The sequence below is a fragment of the Carassius carassius genome, chromosome 26 (assembly GCF_963082965.1).
Source record: "Carassius carassius chromosome 26, fCarCar2.1, whole genome shotgun sequence".
Lineage (NCBI taxonomy): Eukaryota > Metazoa > Chordata > Actinopteri > Cypriniformes > Cyprinidae > Carassius > Carassius carassius.
In genome coordinates this window covers 31436411-31463901 of record NC_081780.1, presented here as the reverse complement: position 1 = coordinate 31463901, position 27491 = coordinate 31436411, and the positions used below count along the sequence as shown (strand labels likewise).

The 27491-nt window shown below is 38.5% G+C and overlaps 1 protein-coding gene across 3 annotated transcripts in view; it reads right to left on the bottom strand.

The window, feature by feature from the left end:
- Nucleotides 1-22494, bottom strand: part of LOC132106343 (gastrula zinc finger protein XlCGF8.2DB-like) — a 62175-nt gene extending 39681 nt beyond the window's left edge. Inside the window, exons 1-2 of one of the 3 annotated variants that reach the window (XR_009424128.1) lie at nucleotides 22286-22494; nucleotides 16367-17587 (exon numbers count right to left, since the gene is read on the bottom strand). Coding sequence is in view for 2 of the 3 variants with exons in the window: in XM_059511966.1 (XP_059367949.1) it covers nucleotides 16494-17587; nucleotides 22286-22439 (1248 nt within the window). In the remaining variant the exon portion in view is untranslated. Of the gene's footprint in view, nucleotides 1-16269; nucleotides 17588-22098 lie in introns of those variants that run through there. The other 2 variants (XM_059511967.1, XM_059511966.1) reach the window with 2 other exon arrangements.
- Between the last annotated feature and the right edge of the window lie 4997 nt (nucleotides 22495-27491).

Here is a 27491-nt window from a genome sequence, read left to right as displayed (position 1 = left end):
GGATTCTTCAGCGTTTTTTTTTTTTGGCCCGGAATTCACAAAGAGGTAGAAAACTACTGCCGCAGCAGTCCAGAATGTCAACAAGTAGCACCAAAAAACACAGAGCGGAACCCCCTAATTCCCCTGCCAATAATTGAGACCCCGTTTGAAAGAATTGGAATGGATATTGTGGGACCCCTTCCCAAGAGTTCTAGGGGACATCAATACATTTTAGTGATGCTGGATTATGCTACCCGATATCCTGAAGCTGTTCCCCTGCGTAAAGCCACAGCCAAACAGGTGGCCAAAGAGCTCTTCCTCCTCAGTAGTAGGGTAGGGATCCCAAAAGAGATCCTAACAGATCAGGGGACCCCCTTTATGTCAAGGGTTGTTAGGGAGAGGAGTAACCTGTTGAAAATCAAACAACTCAGAACCTCAGTTTACCATCCCCAAACAGATGGACTTGTAGAGCGCTTCAATAGAACGCTCAAGCAGATGCTGCGCAAAGTAATCGATAAAGATGGACGAAACTGGGACCAGCTTCTACCCTACCTTCTGTTCTCAATGAGAGAGGTACCCCAGGCCTCTACGGGATTCTCCCCCTTTGAATTGCTCTATCCACACAAGCCAAGAGGTCTTTTAGACATTGCCAAAGAATCTTGGGAAGAACAGCCCTGTCCACACAGGACTCTAATTGAACATGTGGAAACTATGAGAGAGAGGATGGCAGCAGTGTTCCCCATAGTCAGAGAGCACATGGAAAAGGCCCAGAGGGAACAACAAGCCACCTACAACCGGACAGCACAGCCTAGGGAGTTCCAAACAGGAGATAAGGTGTTAGTTCTCATACCCACAGTGGAAAGCAAGTTCCTCGCCACCTGGCAAGGGCCATTTGAAGTAGCAGAGAGAGTTGGAGAAGTAAATTATAGAGTGAATCAGCCAGGTAAGAGGAAGTTACAACAAATTTACCATGTTAACCTTCTGAAAAAGTGGCATGCAAGAGATGCATTGTTTGTTGGTGGCCTAACTACAGAGAAGGTTAATGGTCCAAGTCAGTCCAGACCTGACACCACAGCAGCTGCAGGAGACTTTGGAGTTGGTAGAACGGAATAGAGATGTTTTTTCTTCTGAACCTGGTCACACCCAAGTGATCCAACATGAAATCCGCACGATACCGGGCAAAATCATACACCAACGTACATACAGAGTCCATGAAGCCCGACGAGAAGCTATCAAAGAGGAGATAAGAAAAATGCTAAAACTAGGGGTCATTGAAGAATCTCAGAGTGCCTGGTCAAGCCCTATTGTGCTGGTTCCCAAGCCAGATGGAACAATAAGATTCTGTAATGACTTCAGGAAACTAAATGAAGTGTCACAGTTTGATTCTTATCCAATGCCACATGTAGATGAGTTGATCGATCGCCTGGGCAAGGCCAGATTTATTACCAACCTTGATTTAACCAAAGGATACTGGCAGGTTCCTCTTTCTCCAGAATCCAAAGAAAAGACAGCCTTCGCTACCCCAGAGGGGCTATACCATTATGTTTGTCTACCTTTCGGCCTGCATGGGGCACCAGCGACTTTTCAGAGGCTCATGGACCGCGTCCTCCGACCTCATCAAAGGTATGCTGCAGCATATTTAGATGATGTGGTGGTGTTTAGCCGGGACTGTGAAACCCACTTAATGCAAGTACAGAAAGTGTTGGATTCAGTAAGAGAGGCGGGCCTCACTGCTAACCCTAAAAAGTGCAAACTAGCCTTCTGTGAAACAAACTACCTGGGATACACCATAGGACGAGGCCTAGTTAAACCCCAAGAGCCCAAAATCAATGCCATTCAGGACTGGCCTAGGCCATCCACAAAGACCCAAGTTAAGTCCTTCCTAGCCCTGGCCAATTACTACAGAAGGTTTGTCCCTAACTTTGCTAGTATGGTTGCTCCCCTCACAGAAATGACCACGAAACAACACTCCAGGATGGTGAAATGGTCCGAAAAGGCAGAGGAATCATTTGCACAACTAAAGAGGGCCCTGACGTCTCATCCTGTCCTGGTGGCACCTGACTTTAAGAAGTCTTTTATAGTACACACGGATGCATCAGAGGTGGGTCTTGGGGCAGTATTATCCCAAACGCAAGAGGGAGAGGAACATCCAGTTTTGTATAGAAGCAGGAAGTTAGCAAAGCATGAAAAAAATTACTCCACATTGGAAAAAGAATGTTTAGGAGACAAATGGGCATTGGAGACCCTTCGGTACTACCTTCTAGGGCGAAAGTTTGTCCTGGTAACAGACCATGCCCCGTAACAATGGATGGCAAGGAATAAAGAGACCAATAGGAGGGTAACTCGATGGTTCCTGAGCCTGCAAGCATTTAATTTCTCTGTCATTCACAGGCCCGGACCTTGCCATGGCAACGCTGATGCCCTCTCACGACGAGATGCCCTCTACACTTTCTCCCTGCAACCACGAGCCACAGAGCAGAAAAGGGGGGTGTGTGGCATCGTGAGAGGGTATGTTATAGAGGCAAGGTATGTGCCATCTAGGTGGTTGCAGCATGGGGACTACAAACCAAGATGGCCACCTGTTCCCGGACTAAAGTTACCAGGTTTCTCAACTGTGGGGACACAGGTGTTGCAAGTAAAGGAGAAAAGCTGTTAACGAGCTGAGAACAGAGAGACTGGCTGGTTTTGTTTGGTAGTGCACATAAAAGAGAAGCTGGAAGAGTTTTTTGGTTAAGATCTTTTTTGGAGTTTAAGTTGGTGATTAAAAAGAACCCAGTGACTTGATCTCTGCCTGGACTCGATTTGTGAAGCAACCCACACTTTGGTGATACCCTACCTCTCACGATGCCACAGTCAATAACAAAATGTTTCAGATGTTTTATACTGCTTTTATTGGAAGTGTTTTAACGTGCTGTTTCATTTGTTGGTTCAGAAATGCCACACAAGCACAGAAAAACATAATTAGAAAAACAGTCACTACTGTTAGCAAGCTACTTGGGATAACATTACCAAGCATCGAACACATTTACAAGGACAGAATGTTGAAAAAAGCCAATAACATTGTATGCGATCACACACACCCATTAGCATCCCATTTTAATTTATTACCATCTAGGTGTCATTTCTGCCCACCTCTTATGACCAAGAACAGATCAAAATTTAGCCATTAAGGCGTTAAATCAATTAAAATTAACTATCTGTCCAGCTGGCAGGGTTAGACCCAATGGTATTTTTATTTGTATGTATTTAGTGTTTTGTAAAGTATCGTATTGTTTTTGTTATATGTTGTCATGTAGTGCCTTGTGACTGCGCCGCAAACCCAATTGCCCCACTGGGACAATAAAGTTCTTCTACTACTCCTGTAAAAAGTTCTTGAATGTTAAAGTTTGAATATATAATTAATAGTCACAGCTGTATAAGCTACAGCGAGCAGATCCTCAAAGGCATGTGTATTTTGTGCAGAAGTAATAACCTCTGGAGATGGGGAAACAGACTCTCCACTGTCACTGTCAGCATGGCTGGAGTTCAGAAGGTGTAACTGGAAAAGTGTTTTGGGATTTCTAAATTAAACAGGGCAGCAAACAAACTTTACAGTGATAAATTCTTTACATTGAAGATGTTTACAAAAACAGCAATGACAATGAACTTGCTTTCGACCCAATGAACTCGAATGTTGCATAATTAAAATAAAACCTCCTGTAAGGGTGAACCGGAAATCAGTACGTCTCCTCCTTCATTAATCAAATCCCCTGGAGAAGCCTGTGCAAGTCTATCTGTACATGTGTCCTGGTAAATGAAAAGTATATAAAGACAAGAATAATATATATACAATTATATAAAACTGTGTAAATACAGAAATGTCATTTCCTTCACTTTAACAATCAAAATCAGACAAAATGTGTTGATCCACAACATACTATATGTACTGTAATATTTTTATTTGTTAATTTTTTCTTATTTTTTGTAACCTTTTTTTCAGTTTTTATGTGTGTTTTAAATAAAGTAAAGAAAAAAATATAAAGAAATGTTTAATGTAAAGAAAAATATATATACATATACATACACACACACACACACACACACATATATATATTTTTTCCCTTTTTAAATACGTAGAGATTTATTTATTTAACAACTTTATGTGGAAATAAAGTAATTTCTAGATAGATTGATAGATAGATATACATACAGAGGAATACACACACACACACACACACACATACTTACCAGTGATGCGCGGGTCAATGTATAAACAACCCGCACCCGACCAATGTTTTCAACTAACCCGCCGCAATTCGGACCGCAAAAAAAGAACTAGGCAAAAAAAAAAAAAATCCTTAATATATTCTAATTTTGTCAAGAATTATAAAAAATCATCAGTAAGCTCACAATTTGTACTAAAATAGTCTAGTCTGGCTATGTCTATTTTGATGTTTCTGTGAGGCTCGGGTTTGTTCCGATCAGAGCTTGTGAGCGGAGAGCACATTTCTCCATATATTACGCTTCACTCGCTCATTCCGTGGGGTCTCGCTCAACCCAGAATGGCCTGCTGGTTCCAAAATATGCAAGGAGACATTTAATTGTTTAGTAATAAACTGGTGTTTTCTGTGTCGCTGCAAAGATGAAGTTGACGATACAGACTCGCCATAAACGCCAGAGAGAAATGCACATTTCATATGGATTACATCATCAGAGAGAAGCCCATTTATTTTGGTTTGAATATTTTCGTTTAAAAGAAGACATTTCAAGCTTTCTGTAATATATCTCAAATCTGTGAGGCACACGCTGAGTTTAGTTCACATGCAATGCAAGTGATCGTGCCGGCGCCTCGTTACATTGTCTGCTATATATTTGCTTCTTATTTATAAAATACGCGCAACTGATTGATAAAACATTGATCAAAATTAAGATACAATTTATACAAAAACGAAAATCTTTTAAAAAGAGTTTTCTATAAAACACAACTTAATGAAGTCGTCAAAATCATGTTTTACCAAAAACAGCGCTGTTGCTTACCATGCAATCTTCTTTGCCGCCTCCATCTCTACGTGCGGACTGAGCTCTAAATCATCTTCACCAGTTATTCAGACAATAAAGTGTAGGCCTATGTTTTTCAAAAATGTGTCTAGTACTAGGACCCGACCGACCGCGACCCGAATATCATTAAAAATATTTTTGAATGACTCATAACCGCGGGTAACCACGGGCTGACTGGCACAGAAGGGTGTCCTCTATCTTTTCTCCAAGCCCTGGGTACTACATTGTGGTTCTCATCTTCTGCATCTGCAATCCGCATTTTCAGCTGTACTGGGCCTTGCCCTTGTAATCTGTTATTAAATAATCAAAATCCATGGTCCAGATTTCAGAAGGAGAATGGCTTCATCACGTTGTTTCGAAGAGGGAATGCTTCATCTCCAACAAATGCATAAGGCAAAGTTATGTAACTTGGATGTCTGGCCAAATATTCCTCCGACAGACTTTCTTGAATACCCACATTCGCATAGATTCATTTGTAGTTGGCATCATCTACTGCCGTGAGCACAACAGAAAATCTTGGCTTATATTGATGGTATGTGCTTCCAGAGTTTGCAGGGGGCTGGATGTAGATGTGTTTGCCATCTATATTACCCAAGCATCCCTGCTGCCATCCCTCTCCACGCTGCCTCCGCTGTAGATAAGTAAAATAAACATTTTTACAATTTTCTCAGAAGTCTCCATTACGATCTCCCTGATGGTACTGCGGACGATCCAGGACTGGAAACTCAGAGACCTGAGCATGTTATTGGGTTTGTTAATCTACAAAATTAATTACTAGATACAATTCACATATTCAGTGTAACTAGATAACTGTATTCATTACTTAGATTACTCGTTACTGTTTATTGTCTTATTCCCATATCAACCACAAAGTTCAACAATACAAGGATAGACACAAAGTAGTTCTTTTAATTTTAAAATATTCTTGAACAAACCAGGAGGTCACAATAAAAACATTCATTATAACATTAGACATTAAATCATTACATTGATTATTATTTTATATTGTACCGTTCTATAGTCTAAGCAGCATTTAATCAGAAGTAGCTATAATTAAAGTACAGTTACAATTGCAGTTAAATTAGAGGAATAGTTCACCCAAAAATAAAAGTTCTGTCATCATTTCGTCACCTTCAGGTTATGTTAAACCAGTTCCTAAGCAGACCATGGAAACCCGTCCTGTCACTGTCCCTCAGTGCAAATAGAAGGAAACCGTTTGGAAAGTCAAATAGTCTGGTTATAATCCAAAGCAATAGTTAAAGGGTTATTTCACCGAAAAATCTAAATTATGTCATTAATAACTCACCTTCATGTGGTTCCAAACCCGTAAGACCTCCGTTTATCTTCAGAGCACAGTTTTAGATATTTTAGATTTAGTCCGAGAGCTCTCAGTCCCTCCATTGAAGCTGTGTGTACGGTCTACTGTCCATGTCCAGAAAGGTAAGAAAGACATCATCAAAGTAGTCCATGTGACATCAGAGGGTCAGTTAGAATATTTTGAAGCCTCAAAAATACATTTTGGTCCAAAAATAGCAAAAACTACGACTTTATTCATCATTGTCTTCTCTTCCGTGTCTGTTGTGAGAGAGAGTTCAAAACAAAGCAGTTTGTGATATCCGGTTCACGAACGAATCATTCGATGTAACCGGATCTTTTTGAACCAGTTCACCAAATCGAACTGAATCGTTTTAAACGGTTTACGTCTCCAATACGCATTAATCCACAAATGACTTAAGCTGTTAACTTTTTTAATGTGGCTGACACTTCCTCTGAGTTCAAACAAACCAATATCCCGGAGTAATTCATTTACTCAAACAGTACACTGACTGAACTGCTGTGAAGAGAGAACTGAAGATGAACACCGAGCCAAGCCAGATAACGAACAAAAGACTGACTCGTTCTCGAAACAAGAACCGGTTGCATCGGTTTTCGGATCACCAGTAGTTCTATCAGACAGTTCAATTCAATAAACCAGTTGAAGAAAACGGTTCACCGGTTATTTTGCGCTCGACGTAATGGTGTCATTGGCGATGACTGCAAGCCTTCGGTTTACCTGGGCTCATAGGCGCCGATACCTATATAGGTATATAGGAAAATACCGAGCACCCACGGAAAATGAGCACCCACGTGTGCCAGTGCCAGACTGCCAGTAGGCTACATTTATTTAAAATTAAACATTGCAGTTGGCGCTATGAAGCGTCTGCCACACTGTGATTGGTTATGTTGTTGTCAGTTACAGTGACATAACCAGTCGCATGCATGTTCCATATCCTATCCACCAATCACAGTGTTTCTGAAAACGTCCCATCCCCCACTATACAGTGCCGTGCGAGTATGTAATCATTTACTGCTTTCCGTAATCACTAATCATTAATCAGACTAAAATGGACAGATCTGTTATAAAAAAAGCCCAAACCTATTAATATTGATATATCGACATCCACCACAAGTGCCCTCTCAGATAATAAGCTATGTGCTTTGATCTTGATGTGTTGTCTATGTTATTCGTTCGCTATGAGACCTTAGCCTCTTTCACACAGTAATACCAGTAAATTGCCGTAAAATTACCGGAACGACTTTACCAGTAAATTCAAAAATGCGCTGTTCACACAGTCAACAACATTCCGTCTTTTTTTCCGGAAAAGCACCATTCACACATCCATTCCAAAATACCGGTAAATTCTGTGACGTCATTAACCTCTAAACAGCTGCGCTCGTATTTTTAAACATGGAGGGTAATACATGGTCAGTATTTCTGTTGTTCATTTTTTGTTTCAAACTTTAGTATTCATGCAACTGCTTTTGTTACAGAGACATCGTAATAGATGACTGGTTTGAATAATTATACTCACCATTAATAAAACACCTGATGCTGTAGGGAGCTGACCAATTTAGTGAAATTCGTCTTGAAAGGATTAATAGCACAATGAAGTGGCGATTGTAAATTGCAGTCTGTAAGGCACGCGACATCGCAGAAAAGGTGCAATCACAAATGTAAACTATATGCTGATCCAAATTAATATCAAATAGTCTATCAGTGCAGATTCTGCGTTCAAATTGAGTTAAAAATATGTTGCAAAGTACCGGAAAAAAGTAATTACCATGAATGTGACAGAGGGAAATAGAAAAAAAAAAAATTATATATATATATATTTGAATTATTTACTAATAAACTAGTGTTTTCTGAGTCTGTGTCCCAAGGATGAAGTTGCCTGACTTGTCATCTCCTTATTAGACTCGCCTTCTATATGGATTATGATTGTAATAAAATAGTTTTTTTGTTTGTTTGTTTGTTTGTTTTTATTATTTCGTTAAGTAGTAATTTAAAGCTTTCTACTGATATATGTATCATGTATGTGAGGCATGTATTCGCTGAGTTTCGGTTTATTTTTGTAAGCTCTCCTGTTCAAGACGAGACGGCAGAAAGCATGTTTGTTTTCTTTATTTTTTATTTCTTTATTTTATATTATTATCTCGCTGGCACCTATATGTCCCAAAAAAGCGTGCTTTATCTTGCAATTTCCGCACAAAATATTCGATATAGTGTACATTTATATGGGTTTAACGTTAAAACATCGTTACATGCTTGAACTATTTTATATCTTTAGATTTTATTTTAGACAATTCGTGATGATTTGAGAAGGCTAAAGTGATCAAACAGGCTATGATCAACTCTCCCTCTCTGTGCTGGCCGCTTGTTACTTTAAAAACAAAACTTATAGGCCTGTTTAACGATCAAAAACTGCTCCAAACATACAAAACTGAACTATTTTAATAGCTGAAACAGTATTAGCTGTTTTGGGAGAAAAGGGGAAAAAGACGGGCTGAACATCCTCAAGTGAGTTGCGGGGCAAACCGAAAGTTGATGCCGAATGTCCAGCACTCTTCTCTTCTTCACTGCTCCGACTTCTCGTTTGTACCCTATGTGTTTTTCCCTAGGTACAAACTAAAATAAGTTGTAAAACTTAAAGTTTTTTTTTATTATTATTATTGTGTTCGGCATGATGGGTCGCGTGTGATTTCATGACGTGCCGCGGGTTGAGATCCACTGGTTTAGAGCTACAGGATTTGTGGAGTAGCAGGATCCTCAAATAGATTGACAAAATTCATAATATGAACAAGAAATACTTCCACTACTACTTCGTTTGTGATGGTCGTTTATTTTTTAGATATTAAAACGCAATGTTTTCAGTTTATTGATGACCTGACTTTGTCCTGTGAATGCATTGCTCTCGGAGACAGTTAACAGTTATTTTATCATACGTCACTGCATCACTAACAGTTCCTCTCAAATGACGACATATTTCTTTATCCGCCCGGATAAGGAGAAGCGCTTTAATTTCACTGTCGCTTCAGTTGGATGACATTTATTTAATTTTCTTAAACAGTGAGCGAATGCGTCACATTGTTATGATTGGCCCGGAGTAGACGTCTTACGTCACCGCGTTCTGAACTCGTACGTGCTCATACCGGTAATTTTCCTTCTGTGTTCACACAGAGCAGAATTCCGGCAAATTACTGGTAATGTTACAACTTCTCATACCGGTAAATTGCCTGAACGAATTTACCGGTATTTTTTAAAAGATCCTGTTCACACATGATCTCTTTACGGCAATTTACCGGTAATTTTCCGGAAAAGTCTGTATGTGTGAAAGGGCTTATTGTATAGACACACTAGGTAAGAAGTGAGCGCCACACATTATATTTCTGTTTTTGTTAGACAGTTTAGTTAAGGTGCCGGATGCACTGAAGATTTCGGTTTATTTTCTACATTTTGCTTTGGTTAGATTAGGTTTAGATTAAGGATTGTTTTCTTATATTTTGTTCTTTCCTTTGGCGCCGCTTTCGTTCTTTTCCCATTTTATTGTTTGTTTGTTTGTTTACATTTTCACCTTGTACATAGCGCACATTATTATTGTTATTTTACTGGATCTAGTGGCTTTGGCTTTTTGTGAATAAACGTCCAGTATTTTTTCTCTTTCAAAGTTTTGTCTGTCATGTTCTTCCACCTCATTTCATACCCAGCAGTACGTTAAAATGTAAATGTTACGGTACATTCCCTAGACTCCTTAAAGTTCGTAACAGGGTTTAAATGGGAACATTTTTCTGCTCAAGTATAGGCCTATATACGGTTTAAAAGAGGAAAACTAATGGACACAAAAGTAGCCTACTTTTGGACAGAATACGAGTTCTTTGTTAAATACATAAAATAAAAATTATATATATTTTTTTAGCCTATATGAATAATGGATTCGAAACCTCAAAGAAAAGCCATGCCACTATCAAAAGAAACCTCGAAACATAAATGAGGTAGACATTCCCAGAAACTCATTATTTTAGTCGCAACAATCGGTTAATGGAAACGCTGTCCTTTCGCAATAGTTTTTTAATCAATATTTACAAAACATTAATTTCCCAAGAAGCTGAACGCATTAGCGGTTACGTGTCACTTTTCATCTCCAATCCTGTTTGTATTTTTGAGAAGTGACGCTGTTGTGTTTGTTTGTATCGGCCGCTGTCCATTAGCCTAAGGTTCTGAAATGCAATATTTTTTGAATAGCCTAGTCTATTTTATTTTTTTTTAAATGGCGTGCGCCCTTGAGCACCCACGGAGAAAAACATAAATCGGCGCCTATGCCTGGGCTCATAACATTAGCACAGAATCAGTTCAGAATCAATCACCAAAAGAATCAGTTCAGTTCAGACGCTCTGTGGCTGTGTCCAAATTCAGGGTCTGCATCCTTCGGAGTACTCATTTGAAGGATGTTACGTCACAGCGCCCCCTGCATTTTTTCAGTGGTTGTCTAGTTAGGCATTTTGTTTTAACCCATTCGGACCCTGCGTCCATTACAATGGACATCACATGTCAGCCCTTTTTTTTTTTTACTTCTGGAGCATTTAACTTAGTTTAAAGCCTGCAGTCCATTAGATTGGACGCTTGTCATCCAATCAAATGGCAGTAAAGCTCTGCATGTGGTAATTTAAAAAAAAAACACTTAATTGAAGAGAAGCATGGCAGCACTTCACTCAAAGCACAGAAGTAAGCAGCATTTTCTATGGTTTTATTAACATTTATTGATATATTTGCCAGTATTTCATAGTTTGTATGTAAAATAGAGGGATTGAACTTATTAATTAAAGTTAAAAATCAATTATAGAATTGCAAGTTTTAAAGCAGGATTTTTTCAAATGTGTCTGTCCATTAGAATGGACAGTGGGTTCAAACGTCTGTTACTGAAATCACATGTCCTGTAATGCTGATTGAAATTTCTTATATATAAAAAAATCTGTATCACAGTACTAATACATTTTTTAAACTATTTCATATGCAGAATATACAGTTCTTGAAGTTCTTGAAAATATAGCTGATGGAAATATCTCAGATGTTGATTTTATGTGGAGTGATGAGGAAGATGGAAATGCAGATGGAAATGCAGATGATGCTAGATCTCCAACAATTGGTGAGTGTAGAATGAAAATTAGGGATAGTTAGTTAAGACGTTTCATACAATTAGATGTCCCTACGTGTATTGAATAGTTTTATTTGATATACAGTTTCATTTATTTCCTGTAAAAATAAATTACACTATAAAACTTGTATGAAGTTGTTTTGTAAGGGACAGTTTTCGGTAATAATTTCAGGGGAGGACAGAGATGAGCCAGGGGAGGACAGAGATGAGCCACCACCAGTAGTAGAGGAAGAAATTGAGATTGAGGCAGAGGAAGGTCAGGATCAAGAAGACAGAGAAGATTATGAGCATGAGCATGAGGCAGATGTAGAACCTGGTGATGATCCTTTTACAAATATCACAAAAGAGAGTGATATTCAGTGGCGTCGTCACACCCGCTTTACCCCAGTAGAAACAACATGGGAAAGTCCCACCAGTGACCCCCCTGAGCCACTAACACCATACGGCTACTTCAAGCAGTATGTTCCAAGTCAGATGTTTGAGCTGATGAGCACAATGACCAATATATATGCAGAGCAAAATGGAGTCAGCTTCTTCTCAAGGTCAAAAACTTGAACAGTATAACATTTAAACCTTAATTGCCCATGTGTTATTCATAACAAAATTAACCTAGGAATCAATCAATCAATTTAGAGTCATTTCCTGTGTGCATCTTTGAAACAATTTCTCTGTGACACAAAGCAGTAGTGCACCTTGCACTTATCACAGAAGACATGTGTTTTCCCAGAACAACCTTCCAATTTGCATCTTGTTGCTTCTTTTTTTGCATCATAATTTGGCAGGTGGTCAACCATATCTTTTTGGAAATTATGATGCAAAAAAAGAAGCAACAAGATGCAAATTGGAAGGTTGTTCTGGGAAAACACATGTCTTCTGTGATAAGTGCAAGGTGCACTACTGCTTTGTGTCACAGAGAAATTGTTTCAAAGATGCACACAGGAAATGACTCTAAATTGATTGATTGATTCCTAGGTTAATTTTGTTATGAATAACACATGGGCAATTAAGGTTTAAATGTTATACTGTTCAAGTTTTTGACCTTGAGAAGAAGCTTAGAGTGTAGACCAACAATTTTTATGTTTATTATTGTTTTTCATAATGGTACATTTTTGTGAAGTACCCCTGTTTTGACCAGACGTCCATTGAAATGGACAAAAAAAATTACTATTAAAGATTATTGAAATTTGTAATATTTGTGTTTGGTCTCATTTATAGAAGCCTCATGAGCTGGGAAAATGTACTTTTATATTTTTCAGAAACTTGAAACATAATTCAGGTCTGAAGGGGTTAAAACATAAATGAAAATAGGCTATAATGGCTTACCTGGATATGACTTTCTTGTAGTCTGATATAAAAAAACTCTCCGACAATGGGCAAAGAAAGTATTTGATTTATTTAATTGCTTTATTTCTTCCAAAAGAATTAAAATGAGGAGAATAACTTTGTTTGTCCATTTTCCCGCTTCTTGCTTAGCGCTGTCACGGTTGCTAGGCGACAGGATATGAGCAACGGGTAAGGGAGGGAACTGAAAGAAGGGTAGGCTGTCCAAATTCACAAACACCGACTTCCAGGTTTTGCGGTCGTCGGAGGACCCCTCCTCCTTCAACCGGGTAGGAAGGATCCTAAGGAGGATGCAGACCCTGAATTTGGACACAGCCTGTGTGTCGGTCTGCTTCACGCTGAATCACACATGCGCAGTATCATCAGCTCCTCGGTTCTCGAATCGGACACGTCTGACAGAAACGGTTCTTGACTCGTGAACGAGTCATTATCTGCTTCGGCTCGGTGTTCATCTTCAGTTCTCTCTTCACAGCAGTTCAGTCAGTGTACTGTTTGAGTAAATGAATTACTCCGGGATATTGGTTTGTTTGAACTCAGAGGAAGTGTCAGCCACATTAAAAAAGTTAACAGCTTAAGTCATTTGTGGATTAATGCGTATTGGAGATGTGAACCGTTTAAAACGATTCAGTTCGATTTGGTGAACTGGTTCAAAAAGATCCGGTTACATTGAATGATTCGTTCGTGAACCGGATATCACAAACTGCTTTGTTTTGAACTCTCTCTCACAACAGACACGGAAGAGAAGACAATGCTGAATAAAGTCGTAGTTTTTGCTATTTTTGGACCAAAATGTATTTTCGATGCTTCAAAATATTCTAACTGACCCTCTGATGTCACATGGACTACTTTGATGATGTTTTTCTTACCTTTCTGGACATGGACAGTAGACCGTACACACAGCTTCAATGGAGGGACTGAGACCTCTCGGACTAAATCTAAAATATCTTAAACTGTGCTCTGAAGATAAACGGAGGTCTTACTGGTATGGAAAAACATGAGGGTGAGTTATTAATGACATCATTTTGCAAATTGGGCAAACTAACCCTTTAACGGTTTTATTGTTCACTTGAAAACAAAACAAATGGATACAATGCAGAACTTACTTTTTTTTTTAATGATGCCAATGGAAACAGCATTGAAGTTTATGTGTGCATTCAGCTTATTATTGTGACTACTTTTGGTGGAGTAATGTATCAAAGGCTGATGATACATGGGGCAACTTTGTGAGAAATGTTGCTATCAACGGGCAACATTGTCAGACACGATTGATATGACATCGCCCCATGTATCATCACCTAGAAATATAAAAAAGGCTCTGTTTACCCCATGTGACTACTTTGTACATCTGTATTGTAAGCTTTAGCTTTATATATATATATATATATATATATATATATATATATAAAGATTTTACACAAGATTTTATTGAGCCAAAATTGCATAAAAATAAAAAAAAGAGTCAGTTAACCATCAGAGCCATTTATAAAGGGGTCTATAACTTATACTAACCTCTGTTTAATTTGGTTAAATGTAAAACTTGCATTGTCTTGGACGTTGACCAGTGTGTGGATGCAGTCTCGGATGAAAGACTTGATGGTTTAAAACATGTGGACTTGCGATGATGTTCTTCCTGAATTAAAGAGTTATGAATACCAAAGATGTCCTGACTCGATGGTGATAGGGAGCTTCTTCCCAGGTTGGAAGTGAAGAAGAGCTAAGAGATTCGAGGATCTTTGTTGCATGGAAAGTCAAGGCCTGGCACACTTAAGGTTTCCAGGAGAGTTCTAGCTCACATCCAGATCTTCTCAGACTCTAGAAACTAAAACTCTGTGTGTCAAGGCCTGTCAGGTGTGGTTGTGCCGGCTCTGGGATTTAGTCATCAGAAGATGAATGAATAGACCAGTGGTTCCCAACCTTTTTCAACTCGTGGCCCACACAACCACACACATATGTTTTCGCGGCCCACTTCAAAAAAATTAACTGACCCCGCTATTGTTGGGTTAATGACTGTATTTATTGAATGAACTAGGGCTGTGCGATATATGGACAGAAAAAAAACTATTGCGATTTCTTTGATCAATTTTGCGATTGTGACACACGCCGATATGCTTTTACAGTCATAAATGCATTCAGGATTAATTTGAAACATATTTCCAAAAGAAAACCAATTAGAGCTTTATCAAAAAGTTGTAACGTCTCTAGAACAGACATAAGTCAAAATTATCACTATAGTAAAGATGTAACAAAATGTATAGACTTATGGCAAAAAAAAAAAAAAAAATCCTGTGTACAGGGACTTTTTTTATTTAATTTTTTGCCATGCATTGTTCATAGAGCTCATGAATTGTAGCGGTGCCTCAGGTGTTAGCAGTGTGTATACAGTATGTGTATGCGGTAAGCAGCGAGAGCGCATAACGCGAAAGCACATTAAAATAATGCACGAGCGTGAATCTCTCTGTTCGCACGCATATTTCCTTTGCTCTGTCACAAAACCGTGCTTGCTTAGATACACGCTGCTCTTAAAACGTGTCTCTTCTCACTTAAACTGCGTCCTGTGCACTCACAATTCTCTCTATGCTCATGTGCTAGATATTTTCGCACGTTTTTATTTCTAGCCTTTTACCGTGTGCAGTGTGAACGCTCTGATCCGTTGACATGGGCTCGGAAAAAAGGCGCATCACAGACAGTGTGTGAACCTGGAGTTAGGCATATGCCCAGTCTGTTCTGTTCTGTTGCATTCTGATTGGATCGGATAGCATACTACGGGAGGTCAGGGCCACGGAAAATCGTGCTATAAAGCGATTTAGAAATCGTGCACGCTCAAATCGTGATTTTATGACAATTTCTTTTAATCGCACAGCCCTAGAATGGACTGGGAATTAACAGAAAATAATTGGCGGCCCACCTGCGATACCACCGCGACCCACTAGGGGGCTGCGGACCACAGGTTGAAAACCACTGGAATAGACTAAAAGCTGGGCAGACCACTGAAGTGAGGCCTCTTAAGTTCTGTGGAGGTCACACCTCTCAGAGGGAAAGAGCCAATGGTGACATGCTCTTCTGGAGGGAAAGTTTACGACTCTTTGTCTCCGAATATGGTAATCTGCATATGTAACTGGATTGGTTATTGATACACAAACCATTTAAGATTCTTAGAACACTAATATGTTGCATATTTATCAACATATAGTTAATCAAAAGACAAATTCATAGATACTAAACATGGCATAGGTAAGGCTACATGAACGAGTCGTTTTATCAAAAGCACACATTAAACCGTATACAACAGACAAGACCATATACAAGAGGATAGTAATCATACATAATGACCTGGGGTTATGATGATAGGAAGGTTATTGAAAGATGTGTCCTGCACATGCGTGTCTGTTTAAGAGAGAATGGAGTAGTGGAAGGTTCTCTCTACATACTTTAGGTTAGTGTCCTGGCACTCAGTATGTTTATTAAAGGGTGACTGACTAACATTTGAAACTATAGCAAAGAAGATGGTCAGGTGAAGAATACATAGGTAAAGGACATACAAATAATAATAATAATAAAGTAGTCAGAAAGTTAAATCAGATCAAGCTTGCAGCTGTGGTGTGTGGAAGTAACACTGTATTCTAAAAGATTAACATTTCCTATTGCCTCCTTTTTCTAAACCTCTTGTCACACATTGGAAATCAGAATCATCTCTCCAGCATGAGTTTGCACGTGCCGTTTCAGGTCTGTGTGATAGGTGAAGCTCTTTTCACACTGAACACACTTGTAAGGTTTCTCTCCAGTGTGAACTCTGATATGAATCCTAAGGTTTCCTTTTATTGTGAAGCTCTTTCCACACTGAGGACAGGTGAAAGGCTTCTCTCCAGTGTGAATTCTGATGTGCTCCTCTAGCTTTGCTCTTTGTGTGAAACTCTTTTGACAGTGAGGGCATGTGTGACGCCTCTCTGCAGTGCGATGTACACCATTCTTACCGTGGTGATTGCTGTCAGTGACATCTAAACATTTCTCTCCAGAGTGAATCCTCATGTGATGATTAAGGTTTCTTTTATATCTGAAACTCTTTCCACACTGACCACACTCAAAGGGACTCTCTCCCTTGTGAATTGCCATGTGACCGTTAAATGTTTCTTTCCGTGTGAAGCTCTTCTCACACAGTTTGCAGGTGAAACGCTTCTCTCCAGTGTGAGTTCTCATGTGGATACTAAGGTTTTTTTTGTGTTCAAAGCTCTTTTCACACTGAGGGCAATTGAAGGGCTTCTCTCCTGCATGGATTTTTAAGTGGATTTCAAGGCTCTGTTTCTGACTGAAACCTGTTCCACACTGTCGGCAGGTGAAGCTCTTTCTCATGTGAACTCTCATGTGGCTATTCAGATTTCTTTTTAGTGCAAAACTCCTCCCACATTGTTGACAGGTGAAAGGCTTCTCTCCAGTGTGAACTCTCAAGTGATTTTTAAAACCTCCTTTTAGTGCAAAGCTTTTATCACACTGTTGACAGGAGTAAGGCCTTTCTCCAGTGTGTACTTTCATGTGAATGTTAAGAGTTCCCTTAAGAGCAAAACTCTTCCCACATTGTTGACAGGTGAAAGGTCTCGCTTTAGTGTGCGCTCTCTTCTGGACTTTCTGGTTCCTAGTTTCTGTTTCACAGGTCTGTGAGGAACTAAAATATTTCCCCCCAGTCATTAAGTCATGATATTTCTCATACTGATTTTTCTCTTCCATTTCATTCAGATCTTGACTTTCTTCTTTCAGCGCCATCAGGTCTAGAGTGAGAAGAAACAAGTCAACATTAGTTTATTTGTACAAAACAACAGACGTGGAAAAGATGTAAACCATCAAATACAACAACATGTATGCTAGCTCCTACATCCACTAATCTTAAAACCAAAACACCTCGCGGCAAACACATCAGCAAAACAACCCAGATATAATCGCAGGTGACTTCACCCAGGCAAACAAAGACAATTTTGTCAAAGTTGGACCAACATGTGACCTTTGCAACAAGGGGAAAAACACACTGCACTTTGTCTACAGAACAGAAAAGAACACGTACAAGGCTGTACCCCATCCTTACCTCGGGTACTCTCACCACATCTCTGTTATGCTAACTCCAGCCCACAGACCACTTCTGAAACTCACCAAACCGGTTCAAAAACTCATCACAGTTTGGCCAGATGATGCTAACTCAAAACTACAGGACTGTTTTCAGACTGGAACGTGTTTAAAGAAGCAGCTCCCTACAACAACCTCACAGATCTGCAGGAGTACACTGATACTGGGAGTACATATATCAAAAAGTGCATTGATGATGACTTTCACCAAGACCATGACCACACATGCAAACCGAAAGCCGTGGATGACAGCAGAGGTTTGTGCGCTGCTAAAGACCAGAGATGAAGCATTCAGATCGACAGACAAAATAGTCCTCAAAAAAAAAGCAAGAGCCAATCTGTCCTGTGGCCTCCAAAATACCAAATGGTCATATGCTCAGAAAATCAACAATCACTTCACAGACAGCAGAGACACACAGAGCCTGTGACAAGCCATTCACACCATCACAGACCACAAGCCCCCGCCACAGGTCTGTGATGATAACACATCTCTCCCGGATGACCTCAACCACTTTTGTTCACCATTTGAAACGCAGAATGACACTCCTGCACAAAAACTGCCCACACCTCCCAATGACCAGGCGCTCTGTCTGTCTCCAGACGACGTAAGGAAGTCACGATACTGGAATTTCAAACTTCGATATGATACCTTGAAAGATATCGATATTCGATACCATTTTCGATACCACAAAGAAAAAAACTGCCACAATATTAAGGGGGTATTTTTTAAATTTTATTTAAAGATAAATATAACAAGTCTACGGACACCTTGGCAATTGAATAACCATTGGCTAGTAAAATTTTTAGTGTACTCACCAGACAGATATACTAATATATATATATATATATATATATTCAATTCAATTCAATTTATGCATTTAGCAGACGCTTTTATCCGAAGCGACTTACAGTGCATTCAGGCTATCAATCTTTACCTATCATGTGTTCCCGGGGAATCGAACCCCCAACGCTTGACAACCCAATGCTCTACCACTTGAGCTACAGGAACACTATATATATATATATATATATATATATATATATACACACACACACACACACACACAGTATATGTTTTTAAAATGGCACAGCTTTTTACTGCCTGACAGTACACTGTTAACATCAGTCAAGCATTTTAATATGATATCTGGATAATCAAGTATTATATAATGATATAACTTTAGTAATTATAATTAAAACTTGGTAACCAGGTATGAATGCATAGACATTTTAACTGAATTTCGGACTGATGGTGGTGCTTTGTTGATCAGTCAGTGTTTCTGTAAAAAAAAAAGGGGGAAAAGCTAACAATAATACTGATAAGATGATGATGATAATAATAATAATAATGCAGTGCAAGGTTGTGGGTTCGATTCCAAGGGAACACGTGTTAGGTTAAAAAATGTTAGCCTATAAAAAAGCGTCTGAAAATTTACATTTTTCATCTGAGCTTAAGATGTCCAAAGGTTTTTTTAATAATGTTTGCGAGATCACTACTAATTGATGTGTTTTTTCATATCTATTAATATGATCTGTCATTATCGACACTAAGCCACAAAACCAATTTTATATATTCTTTCTTAAGTTCATAAATCGTTAACTGGTGTACCAGAAAGACCAATTGTTGCAGGAATAACATCATTAACTGAACCTAAATTTGTTGAAATTCCATCATATTTACAAGACACGAGCCATTTTATAAATCTTTTATCATCGGCAATTACCTGATGAAGAAACTTATTTATTTACTATAGTTCCTAAGAATAAGATGCATTTGTTCTAATAGAACAGACTTTGATATTGAGTCAAGGAAACTGTAAGATACATTTTTAGCACGAGGATATAAAAGACATTGGCTGGGTTTGGCTTTAGAAAAATACATTATCTGCATGATCTTTCAATCAAGAATTCTGGAGGAAAAAACACATCAATTAGTAGTGATCTCGCAAACATTATTGAAAAACCTTGGGACATCTTAAGCTCAGATGAAAAATGTAAAGAACTGTTTAATTATGGACCTCTGTTTGTGTATTCTGGGGGAAGAAGTTTACGAGATCAAATGGTGGATGCCGATACAGCAACCTCTGAAATGCATCTGAAAACAATCAATGGGCCAATGGCATTTTTTCCATGTAGACATTGTTTGGCTTGTTGTAATCTTAAAAAAAGTGTCTAGGAATCAAGAATTTGAAATTAGTAGGGCCCTATGATTTCCACGATGCAGAAAACACGGACGGGCTATTTTAAGAAAAACTTGTTTTTATGCATTTAAATAATTAGACATGCTAAAACACAGAATTAGGTAACAATAAAACATATGGTAAAGAAAAAATAAAACATTTCATAGGCTCCTAAACATGTACATTTTGTTTAACTTTTAATAAATTGTTGTGAAAATGTATGTGTTATTTTTCTAATTAATTAAACATGCTTTTTAATTAATACAATTAAATTTAACCGTTAAAAAAGAGTTTAGAAAAATTAAAACAGAAAAAAAATGGAATCCAGGAAAATTTAAATGAAAAAAATAAAACGGATTTGATAGGGCCCTAAATTAGGCCTTTTATTTCTTGTCATTAAATCAATATAACATGATTATTTTTCTGTCCTTGTGGTGTTCAATATGCGAGGAAGGCCAATCGACAATTAAGATCTCATATTAATGAACACAGAAGTGCCATCAATAGAGCTGACAGTGAATCACCTGTTGCCCGACATTTCCCACAGTTAAATCATTCAGTTTGTGGAACAGATATGGTCCTTCTGCACTGCCATACAATTTGGAACGGAAATGATTACAAACGGAAAGTAAATGGATTTTTCTTCATATCTTGGTCAATTACATTACGATGGATTGTAAGGAGATTTCTTTATTTTATTTTGTATCTTTCTATATTTCCTCTGAATATTTGTAAATTGTCAATGAAGTAGATGGTCTGTTAAATATTCATTAACTGAATTTTTAATAGATACATGTGCGTTGAGGTGTGATGAAGGGAATAGAAAAAGGAACCGTTTCAGTAGTATGTGAAAACTGAGGAACAGTGTTGGGGAAAGTTACTTTTGAAATTAATGCATTACAATATCGGGGTACTGCACAAAAAAGTAACTAATTAAGTTACTTAGTTCCTTTTAATGGAAAGTAATGCGTTACATTACTTTTGCGTTACTTTTTAAAACTGGACAAAGCCTGCTTGTATGTTTTTAAATTAGAAAAAGTTTAATTTTTAGCAAATATAAAAGCCTGTTCACACAAAAAGTTAAATGATCTCTCACAAAAAAAAACAACAAAAAAACAGAAGGGAAAGTAAATTTACTTTTACGTAGCGTAGATTGCAGCAGAAGAAATTTCAACACACTTCAGCAATAAAAAAAAGACACAAACGTTTGTCTAGAGTAATTTTAGCTTAGTAGTAGTATTGAACTGGATCATCGAAGGTCAGAAGCAAAGACATTGTTAAAAGAATGGGATTAAATACATGTAGGATATTTGTGTTGATTAACATTTAATTATTGCAGGTATTCTGAGTTACATTATTTCTATTCATTTTGAAGAATACTGTATCTGTGTGTTTTTGTGAGAGATGAATTATTGCGTATTCATATTTAACTACAGTAACAGATTTCTCTCAACATGCAGGAAGGAGAGCTGTCAATCAATAAACTGGAAAAAAGGTTACTTGAAAAAAGTAATCAGATTACACTGCTGAGGAAGGCTCATTTCAACATGCATTGAGCACTTTATAAGATTTAAAGAAGATTGCTAGTATCTCAGCAATTATCATTTTATTCTGACACGCAACAAATCCTTTAAACTTAAGGGTATTAAGAACAGAATGAGAATCAAAAATAAGTAGCTATAAAATTATTTAATAAGCTGTCAAATAAAACACAAATTAGCTTACAGTGGCATTCATTATAATCAGCATACAAGAAAATCCAAATGTTTAATCAGAGTTGGACGGGCGATAGTAAACGCAACGTAAACTTTTGTTCATTTACATTCATTTTTTTTTTATAATTCAGTACTTCATTTGTAATAGACATTTTAAGTGAAGTATAAAAAGTTATCTACTTAATTCAAATTACAGCATTCGTAGAGAGAATTTATCGTCTGCTCTTGAGCACGATGGACAACGGTGTGAAATTCAGCGCGGCTATACCCCACAGACTGACCCAAGAGACAGACCTCAACCCTGCCATTCACCTGTAACAGACTAGACAAACATTGTCCTCTCAGCTGTACGGTGAAGTTTGAATACTGTCAGCTTCCATTACGTCATAGGAAAACTTGACAAACAAAAACAACATTTATTACATTTTCTTCTCAGAATGACTGATGAAACTGACCTGTTAGTTCCTCATCTTCATGTTTGACTTTATTCGTCATGTCTTCTTCACTTTCCTCTTTAATAAACACCACCTCTGTTTGTTTCTCAGTATCTTCATGTTTGAAAGCTTCTACAATCTTCAGGTCTTCACTCTCCTCTTTAATAAACTCCATCTTTATAACAGTGTCTTGAGGTTCTCAGAGTTTATCTGTGTGATTAAAATGAGAATAATTAACAGACAGAAACATAAATCAAACTAAATCAATCAGCTCCCTGTGGTCTGTAGCACGAGGTGAGATGAACAAACTCAGTTGCAAAGCAAGTTTTGAGTTGATAAAACCTGATAAAGCCAGCCTGGTTTAGATCAGGATCAGTGGGCTCACAAAGCTCGATATAAATCAAGTTTGCTCAAACTAAACGTGAACTTAACAGTTACCTGAGTAAAACTGACCCTCGTGCTATAGGCCACTAGTTCAGTAGTCAGCACACTAGTTCAGCACACTAGTTCAGTAGTCAGCACACTAGTTCAGCACACTAGTTCAGTAGTCAGCACACTAGTTCAGTACACTAGTTCAGTAGTTCAGCACACTAGTTCAGCACACTAGTTCAGTAGTCAGCACACTAGTTCAGCACACTAGTTCAGCAGTTCAGCACACTAGTTCAGTAGTCAGCACACTAGTTCAGCACACTAGTTCAGTAGTCAGCACACTAGTTCAGCACACTAGTTCAGTAGTCAGCACACTAGTTCAGCACACTAGTTCAGTAGTTCAGCACACTAGTTCAGTAGTTCAGCACACTAGTTCAGCACACTAGTTCAGTAGTCAGCACACTAGTTCAGCAGTTCAGCACACTAGTTCAGTAGTCAGCATACTAGTTCAGTAGTCAGCACACTAGTTCAGCACACTAGTTCAGCAGTTCAGCACACTAGTTCAGTAGTCAGCATACTAGTTCAGCAGTTCAGCACACTAGTTCAGTAGTCAGCATACTAGTTCAGTAGTCAGCACACTAGTTCAGCACACTAGTTCAGCAGTTCAGCACACTAGTTCAGTAGTCAGCACACTAGTTCAGTAGTCAGCATACTAGTTCAGTAGTCAGCACACTAGTTCAGCACTTCAGCACACTAGTTCAGTAGTCAGCATACTAGTTCAGTAGTCAGCACACTAGTTCAGTACACTAGTTCAGTAGTTCAGCACACTAGTTCAGCACACTAGTTCAGTACACTAGTTCAGCACACTAGTTCAGTAGTCAGCACACTAGTTCAGCACACTAGTTCAGTAGTTCAGCACACTAGTTCAGCACACTAGTTCAGTAGTTCAGCACACTAGTTCAGCACACTAGTTCAGTAGTCAGCACACTAGTTCAGCACACTAGTTCAGCAGTTCAGCACACTAGTTCAGTAGTCAGCACACTAGTTCAGTAGTTCAGCACACTAGTTCAGCACACTAGTTCAGTAGTTCAGCACACTAGTTCAGCACACTAGTTCAGTAGTTCAGCACACTAGTTAAGCACACTAGTTCAGTAGTCAGCACACTAGTTCAGCACACTAGTTCAGTAGTCAGCACACTAGTTCAGCACACTAGTTCAGCAGTTCAGCACACTAGTTCAGTAGTCAGCATACTAGTTCAGTAGTCAGCACACTAGTTCAGCACACTAGTTCAGCAGTTCAGCACACTAGTTCAGCAGTTCAGCACACTAGTTCAGTAGTCAGCATACTAGTTCAGCAGTTCAGCACACTAGTTCAGTAGTCAGCATACTAGTTCAGTAGTCAGCACACTAGTTCAGCACACTAGTTCAGCAGTTCAGCACACTAGTTCAGTAGTCAGCATACTAGTTCAGCAGTTCAGCACACTAGTTCAGTAGTCAGCATACTAGTTCAGTAGTCAGCACACTAGTTCAGCACACTAGTTCAGTAGTTCAGCACACTAGTTCAGTAGTCAGCATACTAGTTCAGTAGTCAGCACACTAGTTCAGTACACTAGTTCAGTACACTAGTTCAGCACACTAGTTCAGTAGTCAGCACACTAGTTCAGCACACTAGTTCAGTAGTTCAGCACACTAGTTCAGCACACTAGTTCAGCACACTAGTTCAGCACACTAGTTCAGTAGTCAGCACACTAGTTCAGCACACTAGTTCAGTAGTTCAGCACACTAGTTCAGTAGTCAGCACACTAGTTCAGCACACTAGTTCAGTAGTCAGCACACTAGTTCAGTAGTTCAGCACACTAGTTCAGCACACTAGTTCAGCACACTAGTTCAGTAGTTCAGCACACTAGTTCAGCACACTAGTTCAGCACACTAGTTCAGTAGTTCAGCACACTAGTTCAGCACACTAGTTCAGTAGTTCAGCACACTAGTTCAGCACACTAGTTCAGTAGTCAGCACACTAGTTCAGCACACTAGTTCAGTAGTCAGCACACTAGTTCAGCACACTAGTTCAGTAGTCAGCACACTAGTTCAGTAGTTCAGCACACTAGTTCAGCACACTAGTTCAGTAGTTCAGCACACTAGTTCAGCAGTTCAGCACACTAGTTCAGTAGTCAGCACACTAGTTCAGCACACTAGTTCAGCAGTTCAGCACACTAGTTCAGTAGTCAGCATACTAGTTCAGTAGTCAGCACACTAGTTCAGCACACTAGTTCAGTAGTTCAGCACACTAGTTCAGTAGTCAGCACACTAGTTCAGTACACTAGTTCAGTAGTTCAGCACACTAGTTCAGTACACTAGTTCAGTAGTCAGCACACTAGTTCAGCACACTAGTTCAGTAGTTCAGCACACTAGTTCAGCACACTAGTTCAGTAGTTCAGCACACTAGTTCAGCACACTAGTTCAGCACACTAGTTCAGTAGTCAGCACACTAGTTCAGCACACTAGTTCAGCAGTTCAGCACACTAGTTCAGTAGTCAGCACACTAGTTCAGCACACTAGTTCAGCACACTAGTTCAGTAGTCAGCACACTAGTTCAGCACACTAGTTCAGTAGTTCAGCACACTAGTTCAGCACACTAGTTCAGTAGTTCAGCACACTAGTTCAGTTCAGTAGTCAGCACACTAGTTCAGCACACTAGTTCAGCAGTTCAGCACACTAGTTCAGTAGTCAGCACACTAGTTCAGCACACTAGTTCAGTAGTTCAGCACACTAGTTCAGTAGTCAGCATACTAGTTCAGTAGTCAGCACACTAGTTCAGCACACTAGTTCAGCACACTAGTTCAGTAGTCAGCACACTAGTTCAGCACACTAGTTCAGTAGTCAGCACACTAGTTCAGCACACTAGTTCAGTAGTCAGCACACTAGTTCAGCACACTAGTTCAGTAGTCAGCACACTAGTTCAGCACACTAGTTCAGTAGTCAGCACACTAGTTAGGGAGCCAGTCAGAGTTAATGATCTAATTACACAAAAACGCTCAAGACTAACCATAAAAATAATAACGATGTGACAAACTGATCTATATACGCACGAGCGCTTTGTTCCCGCGGCTGTGTTCCCAGCAGGTAATCAGCGCCAGATGCGTCGGTGGCATAGGAAATCTTTCTTATCTTTACTTTGTGATTACCTCTAAAGCCCATATACTAGTGTCGTAAATTACTTCCTCACGTTGATTCTCACGTTCGAATTTCCAAGTTGTCTGCCGTAGGAAGAAAGTTATAAGTGAAGCAACATTTCTCTCGTGTTTGGCATCAAAATCCGCTATGAAGTTGAGTATTTTTTGTTTCAAACCCAATACTTTTGATAGAATATACATTTAACTTGAATTAGGTGAAGTTTGGGATTGATTGTAACATTCAGATGTGTTTTTTTATGATCCACAAGTGACGTTGTTGTCTAAAGCAGATTCGGCCATTCAATCATATTGGCTTCCAAAACTTCTCCCAGTTTTCATCAATCTGTGCAGTATTGTTGAAAGTAATCATACAGAACGAAGGTTTAGAATCTCTAGATTACATTATTGGCATGATTTTGTCAAACATATAAATAAATACCATGGATGGTTATGTATTTGTTTAGGAACAACTGTGCTTCTGGTTGCCTGCTAGGTCATGTGACCCGTTTCTGGCAAGCTGATTGGCCGAATCTTACAAACATTTCAGGCCATGTGTGCTGTATTATTCTGCAGAGTTAGTAAAATTGAATTATTTTGACAATTACTGAAATGTCTTTTTTTTTTTTTTCAAAAGTAAATTAAAGCAGCAAAAACAACAAAATGTCTGTAGTACTTGTAGGCTTACAAGTATATATTATATACAACTGTATATTACTTTTTTTAAATATAATAGAAATATTATACTTAAAAATAAATAAATATAAAAATGTACTTTTGATATATGATTTTATATTTTTAAAAGGCTGATTATTTTGATTCCATATGGAAATATATGCGTGGATTGATGCTCTCGGTTTTATTAATTAGTGGTTAATTAGAAATAATAAATTTTTTATATATACCTTTTAAAAAGAGGTCATCTTAATCTCTTACCTACACTGTGGTGATTGAATTATGCAAATAGACCAAGAATGAGGAAGTTATTATATTTTGAAGTGTCTGATCAAGCGGAAGAGGTTTTACTGTTTTAATTAGGTACAAAAAGTACCTCCAAATATTTAAAAATTCCACAACTTTCTTAATAATTATCCGATTTTATTCGTTTAAAAAACATTTTAAAGGTATTTGTATTATCTATCATATGATTATATATTAATTTTCTAGTATTCATTTTTTTGTCATATACCTAAAATTAGGCAGAATATTAACACCATGATGGACTCAAACCTAATTTGGATGATCGTGTGTTGTTGTTTTTTTTTCAGCGAACTTGGAAAAGATTTGCTTCACGTTTGGATGGAAACCCATCTACCGGTTTGAGTTTCAGAAAGCTCTATTTGTTTATCATGACTTGAGTTTGTGATGAACAGAGACTGAATGAGCTGCACGTTTTGTTAGGTTTACTCACTGACACGATTGCTCATTATCGTTATTAGAAAACAGTAATAGTACAGTATTGCTTTCATTAACTACTGACTCATACCACAGTTGTCTATATAATCATCGGAGAGAGTACGTTTGGTTTAAACACCTGAAACGATTAAAAACAAACCTTTCTTCGGCAGACTTGCAGATGTAGGAGTGTGGCGCAGCCTTATGACGTCACGCAACCATACCAAAATAAAAGTCCCGTTCGACGCTAAAAATAATTATAGAAATACTTACCACTTTCAAACAGTTAGATAA